Raw genomic sequence first — 9,492 nt, 5'->3', positions numbered from 1 at the left:
GGGCGTGTTTCCCTCTTGTCAGGTGAGGAACGCAAGGCCCAGAGGTGACATTCTCTGCCTCAGAGGGTTAGACATCAGGTGTCCTTCTGCACACCCTGACCACACTCTTCCCTCCAGGCCACTTCCCCCTGGATTCCTTGGATTCCTCAGCTTAACCCTCTCCAGGGGCAGAGACCAGACCACCTCGGCTGTACTCTGCACCTTGCCCTGGGCCTCCCAGGGCTGACAGTGAGTCTTCATCAGGCCTCTCAAAAAACGCCACCACCTTTCGCTACCACACAGCACAAATCTTAAGAGCCATAGGTCACTAAGTCGTACCAGTGCTATTTTTAATACCTCCAGATCTCCTGCGGCCGCTGCCTTAGTTCAAGCCTCACCACTTCTCTCCTGGAGATGGCACCTCCAATCCATCCACCACCCAGAACTCAAAGCAATTGACCTAAAACTGCAATTTGGACATGTTATGACTTTGCTTGAGATATTTCAATGGGTCCTCAGTACTTCAGGTTCAGACCATTTAAAACCTGGCCCCTGCTCACCTCTCCTCACTGCACCCCCACCTGCCCCTTTGTCCCACTCTGCAGCTCTTGGGCCTCGCCATGTCGCCACACACCTGTAACCGGCCCTGGAATACTCTTGCCCACCTCTCCCAGGCGCAGCCTGAATCAGAGATCAGCGTGACCAGGAAACGTTTTTGGATTCGCCAGGCTCAGTTAGGGGCCCTTCTCTGTTTCACCTGTGCACCCACCCAAGCCAGCACCATCAATAATAATTTGTCTGTCTCCACAACAAGACTGTAAACATCTTAACACAGGGAGTGGTTCTCTCTCCCTAACATCCAGCACAAGGTCCCACATGCTGTAAACCATTAATAAGCGTTTTAATAAAGGAGCACTTAAATAAAAGAAACTTAAGTCCAAAACAGCCTACAGAATCATGGAACCTTACAGTTGAAAGTAGACTAATATCCTCTGATCTCTTCATTTTACAGATGAACACAGGGACCCAAAAAGAACAGCCGAGCTATTCCCGGCCTCTCTGCACCCCCCAGCCTCTGGGGCTCTGACCACACCCCGCTCCAGCTCCGGCTGAGCAAGACCCACTCCAGGCTCCATCTTGCCCAAAGGGCTGTAGGGAGCAGCACCTCCATACCCTCCGCCGTTCCAAGGGAAGAAGCCCCCACCCCCTACCCCACCCCCAATGAGATCTTGGCTCCTGTGCCCATTTTCCTGGAATAGAGGTTTCGGGGAGACTCCTACACACACACTACCAATCTCTGTGGTGCTTCCCACTCATTGTTCTCACCCCAACCTTTATCCCCACTCATTTAATGGTTTATTAGGCACCTACTATGTGTCACTCTGCTGCGAGCACTAAGGTTTCTGCCCTCCAGAGGCTCGGTCTTTTGGGGAGACTGTCACAACTCCCGAATATCGGGACAGCGCTCTGGCAGGGCGCGCCCGGAGGGACCGGGGGGCAGTCCCCCCCGCTCACCACGCGGTTCCTCCTGCTCTCATCGGCCCCCCCAGCGCTCTGCCTCGGCCTGCTGGCCCTCCCACGCACGACCCGGGTCCCTGTCCCCACGGGCTGTGTGGAGGTGAGGAAAGTTCGGGACCGGAGCGCGGGGGGGACTCAGGAGACCCCGAGGGCCCCGTGGCCGCCTCCAGCCCGCGGCTGGGTGGAGGCAGCGCGGGAGGAGCGGGGCCGGGCGCCGGCCCCACAGCACGGCCCGTCCCTCCGCACGCCCCTCCCCGCCCGGATTCAGAGGGACTCGGAGGGAGAGGACGGGAATAAATACCTTTGACTTTGTGGCTAAGGTTAACGGGAACTGCCACCCCGGGGCGACTTGGGCACTGGGCTCCCCGGCCCTGCCAGTCCCAGGGCAGGCGGGGCGGGAGCGGGCCCCTGATTGGCTGGAGAGCCTGGCCATCCCCAGAGCCGCCCCGCCGCTTGATTGGCTGCGCTGCTCAGATGACCAGCTCGGCCCTATCGAAGAAGCCCGCGGGGCGGCCCCTTTGTTCTCCGCAGCCAATAGTCGGGGTGGGCGGGCCGACCTCGCCTCCCGGGCCTGGCGCGGCCCAGCTGGGCGTTAACGCGGTAGCGGTGGGGCGCTGCACCTGGGTCCGGGACCCGAGGGGAGGTGGGGCGGGGGCGAGGCCACGCTGTGACCTGTGGCCGTACGGACACAGCTCCCGCGCCTCCCCTCCGCCAGGCTCTCCCGCCCCGGCCCCGCAGACGCGCGATCTGAAATCCACCCAGACCCTCTGCGACCGTCGGTCGGACGCCTGCGACACTCTGCACCGCCCTGGGGGTCGGGATCCGGGGGAACAAGCACGAACCCGGCTCCGACGCTCACATGCACTAAAACACGCTAGGGGTTAAGAGGGAGATGAGTGTGTCCCGCGTGACCGCAGAGAAATCGTCCTTCGCACCCGCGCGACCCTGGGCACGTCGGGGGCTCGTGATAAGCGACCCCGGGGTTTCTATGAGCGGCTGCTAAGATATCATGCAGCCCAACCCCTAGCCTTCTCTTTGAGTAAACAGCGACCTGCGGAGGTTCATTTACTAGATCAAGTGTCACTGATGATTTAGGCAACGTCCAGATGGCCAAGAAGGGTTTTCTGTTGCCAGGGACTTTCAAGGAGAATTTCCTCTTCTAACCACCCTAATTGGAAGGAAATGCTCCTTTAGGTCAAGACTATTCCTTAGACCGCCACCTCGTAGGGGCCAGCTACAGTCCATTCCCGCTGGCAGGGTTCTCTCCGGAGCCACTTAGAAACTGCCTCTGGGACACGAGATGATACAAACAGAAGCTGAGCCTCTCTCAGACTTCCTACAAAACTTTCTGTTTAGCCCATGGACGTTATTCTAATGAATCAGTCAGCAGCTGTCTGGGATGCATTTGCCATGAGTCCAGCTGCTGTTCAGCCTCTTCACACAATACAAACTGGGGACTGAGATTCTAGCAGTTTGGCCACAAACTTTGTGTGCATTTTCCAAAAGATACTTTGTCTCTAGACTTTGACTTAATCACCTATAAAAGAGTTAATAGGTTTCTAGTTACATACTTGCCTTACTGGATTTTTGCAGGACCCTAACTCGTTCAATTGTCTATAGAAGCATTTGTAAAATAACCCTACACAGAAGCCAGGCATCACTAGCCATCAACTCTTTGAAGACTCTCATTTATGGAGGTAAAGTCATTTTAAAGTCATTTCCACTTTCTGGGCCTATTTCGTCCTCTACAGAGTGAAAGACTTCCTCCAGATTGACATTTCATGACCAAGGACATCTCAAGAGTAGAAAGAATGAAGTATATCTGGAATCCTATTTCCATTAAGCAAAAAAAAAAAAAGGGGGGGACCTACAAATGCATGTCTACAAATGCACAGAAAAAACGTCTGGAAGGACAGTGCCCTCCAACCCTTACATGGTGTAAAGAGAAAAGATATGGAGGGTGGAGCGGGGGGAATAGAGGAGGATTTCTACATTAAAAACATAAATCTAAGTATGTCGGCATTGTTTAATTTTGACAAGATAACTTCGTACTTTTGTAAGAGAAAAAACCTGGACTCTTCAGAATGTTGGGAAAGTAAGACTCCAGGACATGGTGACGACGCGGAATCAGGGGCAGCTGAGCCACAGTCCCCCAGGATCGTGGAACTGGGTGACAGGCCACTGACAGAAATGGGCGAGTGGGATGCACCGCTTGTGGGAGATGACAACCTGGGTGGGACATCCAGGGGCAGTAACAGAAGGGCAGCTCCTGTCAGCAGAGCGCTGACCCATCCAACACAGGCCGCCCCTCCTTCAAGACTGCTGTCCGCAGGCGCCATGCTGAGCAAGGACGTAGGACCCACTCGGCCCCTGGGGGGACTCGGGAATCATGGGCAAGTTCGCTCTGTCCCTGCCTTACCAGCCCCCTCAAGACCACTTCTGTGGCTTCCCCTGACCTTTGGACCTCTCCTCACCATCTCTACTCAAAAGCAGTGGCCAGCATAGCACTAGAGAATAGTCAATGACCACCTTCTCTGCACATCAGGCATTTCCCTTAAAGGTGAATTTCAAAAAGTCAGGATCCCTGGTCAGAACCCCTCTCTCTCTCTCTCATCCTTTTCACCAGCCCTTCCAATACTAACCCTAAATGCCTGAGGGCCTGTCTCCTGCTCCCTGCCCACCAACCTCAGACATCTACTTTCCTGGTGCCCCATCCCCCGGCCAAAAAAAAGCACTGCTCCCTTTCCTTGAAGCCCTGGGTTCCCTTTGAGACATAGTTAAGTAACGAATTCTTGACACTATGCCTCCAGGCTCTAAAAGATAATTTTCCATCAACTACACAGGTTTTTAAGTGGCCACAGAACCCCATAAGCCAATAAGAAGCTTTGAAGCTGTCTGCTTCCTTTCTACACACTCAGAACCTCACCCACTCCATCCAGCTCTCTCCACTCATTGTGTACACATGTATGTCCACCCCAGACTTAGGCCTCCTAGGGGCAAGGATTGGGGCTTATCATTGCAACCCTGTTTCCATGCCAACATCAAGCACACAGTAGGCATTTAATACTTACCTTCACCAAAAGCAGAGGATTCCGTTCACCCAATGAACACGTGGTGGTGGTCAAAAGCATGGGTTCCACGAGTCAGACCTCTGGTGACTAGCAATTATATGACCTTAAGCAAATGTTTTCATCTGTAAAAGAAGAGTACCCACTACACAGGAGTGTGTGAGATAATTTAGGTAAATTTCCTTACCAGCTGCCACTCACATCAGCAAAGTGTGGCTGTTATTACGCACTCGACTGTGCTAGATGCTGGGGATCTATGCAGAAGGTACTAAGACAGACAGGAAAAGGGCCTATTGACAGCTGTCAAAAACAGACACTCATATGAAACAACAATACAGGGAAGGGTCCATAGTGACAGATGTGGGGAACTGTAGCAGGCCAGCCAGGGAGGCACTGCAGGACAGAATCAAATCAGACCTTTTCCCCTGATAACTGGCACCCAACAAGTCTGATTTGACCCCACAGAAGGCTGAGCTCCTAGAGAACTAGCCCCACTGGCCGGGTGTGCCTGGCCTTTCCCGGGGAAGAACTGGAGATGGGGCACAGAGGGGATCAAGTCGGGGCACTTGGCCTATTCCCAAGGCCCTGCATCCCACAGCCCCCTCTTCTCGGGGCAGAGCATGCTGCTCCTCCCTCAGACTCCACAGCTCCCCAGGAGAAAGGAACACTTCTCGGCCACCAGTTCTAAAACCAAATCTTTATTCTCTAGTTTGAAAAGGAGGGGACGAGGTTGTTTAGTTCCAGAGAACAGAACAAGGCCCAGTAGGTAGAAATTACAGGAAAGCAGATTTCACTCATTATAAGGAGGAACCTCTAACCATTAGAATTATCCTACAATAGAACCAGGGCCTCAGGAAGTGGGGACTCCCTGTCACCTAAGTGTCACCTAAGTGTCACCTAAGTGTTCAAGCGGAGGCTGGGCATCCAGATGCTAGAAATGTTGAAAAGGAAACACCCCTATCTTCCCGTCAGCCGACCCTGTTATCAGTGGGGCAGTTCTGTTCACATGTGGGGTTCTGGAAGGAGTGCAAGCAGGTTGGGGTGTTCACAGACAAAAGCCTGGACACAGGGCTGCTGACAGCCAGAGGATGCCCTCCATGTGGAGAGGATGGCAGATGAAGCCAGTCAGAAAGGTGGGGAAATGTCCAGGAGCTCATCTTTAGGGGGGGGGGGCTGAGACCAACAGCAGCCAGGTCTCTCTAAGTCTGAATGCCAGTGCAGGGGCAGGAGGGAGGGACAGGGTGGGGCGACAGGTCAGAGCAGCTCGGCTTCACCTCACGTCCTGGTCCTGCCTAACAAGGCCGGCAGGTTCTCCCGGGCGTATCCAGCTGGTCCACTCTTCCTCCCGAGCGCTCAGTTACTAAGAACTGTACCATACCTACAAGTACTTCCAAAAAAAACAATGAGCTGAAGGAATTCATAATAAAAGTCAGGGACATTAAGGCGTTCACACCAGTGGAGAAGGGTCTTCCTGTCCACTGGTGGTCCCTCCAGCCTGAGGGCTCTAAGGGGTGGGTAGAGCTGCTATTGCTACTTTTCCAGGGCACAGGACAGTGAGGACGGAACCTTAGCAAAAACACCAGCTGGAGGCCAGGGTCCCTGTGCTCTGCAAGTGGGTTTCCTGGGCTGGGGTGGGGGTGACCTCCTGCGCTAACAGGGCCCAGCTCACCCCTCACCAGCAGCAGCACAGGCCCCATGGCCCACGGCAGCGCTCCGTGTCAAAGACGCTCAGGCCCTCCCTGCCTCAGCTGCCACAGCCCCTGCCCTCAGACATCATGCTTCTTCTGATGGGCCAGGAGCTTCTCCTCGTTGTCAAAGGTCTGGCCACAGATGGCGCAGCAGAAGGCGCCGTCCCGGATGTGGCTCTTGCGGTGGGTGATAAGGTTGGACTTCTGGCTGAAGCTCCGGTCACAGTCGGGGCAGGCATAGGGGCGCTCGCCCGTGTGGATGCGCCGATGGGACACCAAGTTGGACTTCTGGCTGAAGGCTTTGCCGCAGTCGGGGCAGACGTACGGCTTCTCACCGGTGTGGATGCGCCGGTGAGCGGCCAGGTAGGGCTTGTGGCGGAAAGTCTTGCCACAGTCCGGGCAGACGAAGGGCCGCTCGGGGGCATGGTCACGCCGGTGGGTTGCCAGGTGGCTGCCTTGGGAGAAGCGGCGCCCGCACACCTCGCAGGCAAAGGGCCGCTCCCCTGAGTGGACCCGGGAGTGGGCCACCAGGTGGGCCTTCATGCCAAAGTTCTTCCCACACTCGGTGCAGCTAAAGGGCCGCTCCCCTGTGTGCTGCCGCTGGTGGGCCCGCAGGGAGCGCTCCAGCCGGAAGCTCCTGCCACAGTCATCGCAGCTGTAGAGAGATGGGGGGGCTTCCACCAGGTCCCGGGGGGCCTCTCCTGGGGCCTCCAGCAGAGGCTCCAGGGCAGGCTCCTGGGCAGGCCTCAGGAGGGCCTCTGGGGTGGGCTCTGCTGAGGACTCCGGGGGTCCGGCTGGAAGCTGGGGGCTCCCTGAGCTGGGGGTGCCCTGGGCAGACCCTTCGGATCGCTTGTGAATCTTGCTGTGAGACAGAAGGTTGGGTTTGTGGCGGAAGCGGCGTCCGCACTCGGTGCACGGGTAGGGTTTCTCACCAGTATGGATGCGCCGGTGTGAGGTCAGGTAGGGCTTATTGGTGAAGCGCTTCCCGCACTCAGGGCACTGGTGGGGCCGCTCACCGGTGTGCACACGGCGGTGGGCGATCAGGTTGGGTTTGTGCCGGAAGCGCTTGCCACAGCAGGCACACTGAAAGGGCCGGTCAACAGCATCTCCACCTGGCCGGGGGGCTCTCACCGCTGGGCGGCCCCTGGGCCGAGGCCCGAGAGCCTTGACCGCTGCTGCCTCTTCCAGGGGCCCGGCGACGTGAACCCGCTTGTGAGTAACTAGCTGGTCCCACTGGGCAAAGCTGCGGCCACAGTTGCCACATATGAAGGGCCGGGCCTCGGGGGCAGGAGGATGGCACTGCTGCAAATGCACTCGAAGCTGCTTTTGTCGCCAGAAGCGTCTCTCACATTCAGGGCAGGCGATGGGCCGTTTCGCAGCGGAATGGGCGCGCAGGTGCACGACCAGAGCCACCCAGCCTCGGAAGCTCTGCCTGCAGAGATGGCAGGCAAAGCCCAGGTCTGGGGTGGCAGCAGCATGGACCTGGCAGTGCAGTGCCAAGAAGGGGGCGTGTCGGAAGCGGCGACCACATTCAAGGCAGGGCAGGGGCAGACGGGCCTGACAGTGTCGGGCGTGAAGCCACAGGGCCACCCAGCCCGGGAAGCGCCTTCGACAGTGGGCACAGCGATGGACCCGACCTGGAGCTTGGCTGCCGGATTGGGCCACGGAAATGCCTTGTAACCTCAGCCCGTGGGGCTCCTTCTCCAGGGTCTGGGGCGACTCCTGGGAGGGCCCAGAAAGAAGTTGGGGCTGGGTCGGGCCCGTGGCCAGGGGGCCCCGACAGCGACGTTCCAGCATCGGTTCTTCCTCCGCTGCGGGCGGAAAAGCACAGTCACTCTAGAGGTCCACTCACCCGGCCCCCAGTTCCTCCCCGGCCACCCCAGGCCGGAGAGTAGCTCGCCCTTCTGAATCCCTAGAGCCCTGAATCTAGACGGCTCTTCTATTTCCTTGTAGGTTCTATATTACTTCAATCTTGGGTTTCTAGACATACATTTCAAGTATATCTGTCATCTTTACTGACCCTGGAAACTACCAGAAGGGAGGAACTCTGACACTTCTTGGAATCCCCCTCATGGTAGCCATGTGTCTGGCTGTAAACACTCCCGTGTTGGCTGCACACACATTCCTGCCTCTCCAGAAAATGTTATCACCTGCCCCTACACTGCTTCATGCTTTTTTCAAGCACTGCCCTGCTGCCCCCGCTCTATTTCCTGTTGCCACATCTGAGTTTCATGGCAACTGTGAAGCTGGGTGAGCAAATATTAAGCTCCCTGTTTGATAGATGAAGCAACTGTAAGGCATAAAAGGTGACAGGATCTGCCCGATGGGGACACAGTAAACCAACAGCAGAACCAAGGCTGAGGGGACAGGTTCTTCTAAACTCCCAGGCCAGTGTTCTTTCCTCTTAAACACCTGGGTTTGTAAACATCTCACAGAAAGAAATTTCTATAGCCTTTCATTCCTATTATCCTCTCCTGGGCTCGAATCACACCATGGAGAGGCACTTTCGGCCTCCCTGACTTCAGTCTCTCAGGGTGGAAACCTGGAGAATGAGTGAGAACAACCCTTCTGGGAACAGGATGCTACTCCCAGCACAGCACAACGCCAGGCCAGACTGTGCCCACGGTCGGCCTGCCTAAACCCCCTCCACCCACACACACATAAAAACATCACAGGAAGGAAAGCTCTCCCGAATCCAAGGAACACCCACAGCCTGCTGCCCTCGGGGCCCCGGAGCCCTGGCACCGCCTGCCTCGGGGTTGTAGGGATTACTGGGGCAAGAGAAGGGGAGGAAAGACAAGGCTGTAATCTGTCCCCTGTCTGGTCCTGCCCCAACCCTGCCAGCGGCTGCCCCACATTCAGCAGCTCCAAAGTGCCAGGGAGCCCAGGTTCCTGGAGGAGAGCCTCCTAACACCCACTGAGGGGTGGGGCGGCGGTCAGACTCCTAAGGGACCCTCACTGCCTGCTCCCAAGCTCCAAACACTTCCTCAATTCCCTGGAGCCTGTACTCCTCCGAGGAGCACAGACATGACTCATTCCCAACGGCCAGACAGAGCCCAGGAAAGGCTCCGGGATGTGCCAAAGGACCCTTCCCCCACAGGCGCCTTCCTTCCCCAGGATGGGGGAGCCGGAGCCCCGGGGCTGCGCAATGGAAAGGGAACCCCACAAATGAGGCCAGACTCTACCCTGGAGACTGTGGAGCTGGAGAGGAGGCTTGTCCCAGCTCCGGCTGGGGATGC

General features: G+C 56.8%; 2 protein-coding genes across 4 annotated transcripts in view; both read right to left on the bottom strand.

Annotated features, from left to right (window-relative positions):
* Positions 1–5,159, bottom strand: part of LOC109389634 (zinc finger protein 775) — a 35,483-nt gene extending 30,324 nt beyond the window's left edge. Inside the window, exon 1 of the mRNA XM_019655354.1 lies at positions 4,569–5,159. The gene's annotated coding sequence lies outside the window, so the exon portion shown is untranslated. The remainder of the gene's footprint in view (positions 1–4,568) is intronic.
* An 88-nt stretch (positions 5,160–5,247) lies between these two features.
* REPIN1 (replication initiator 1) lies at positions 5,248–9,486 on the bottom strand. 3 transcript variants are annotated; one of them, XR_002125434.1, is made up of 3 exons: positions 9,439–9,486; positions 6,235–8,064; positions 5,248–5,943 (listed from the first exon to the last, which is right to left on the bottom strand). XR_002125434.1 is itself a non-coding variant. In XM_019655387.1 (2 exons), exon 2 carries the CDS (start codon positions 8,048–8,050, stop codon positions 6,332–6,334), a length of 1,719 nt encoding a protein of 572 aa, XP_019510932.1. In that variant the 5' UTR covers positions 8,051–8,064; positions 9,439–9,486; the 3' UTR covers positions 5,248–6,331. The 3 variants fall into 3 exon arrangements, 1 of the variants encoding a protein (XP_019510932.1); XR_002125435.1 differs by having other exon boundaries at positions 6,242–8,064; XM_019655387.1 differs by having other exon boundaries at positions 5,248–8,064.
* Between the last annotated feature and the right edge of the window lie 6 nt (positions 9,487–9,492).

The sequence above is a fragment of the Hipposideros armiger genome, unplaced genomic scaffold (assembly GCF_001890085.2).
Source record: "Hipposideros armiger isolate ML-2016 unplaced genomic scaffold, ASM189008v1 scaffold_239, whole genome shotgun sequence".
Classification (NCBI taxonomy): Eukaryota; Metazoa; Chordata; class Mammalia; order Chiroptera; family Hipposideridae; genus Hipposideros; species Hipposideros armiger.
The sequence above is the reverse complement of the archived record's forward strand: the minus strand, read 5'-3'. Positions and strand labels throughout refer to the sequence as shown.

Excerpts from the sequence above, each read along its gene's own strand:
- REPIN1 (XM_019655387.1), bottom strand. The coding sequence starts at position 8,050 with ATGCTGGAACGTCGCTGTCGGGGCCCCCTGGCCACGGGCCCGACCCAG.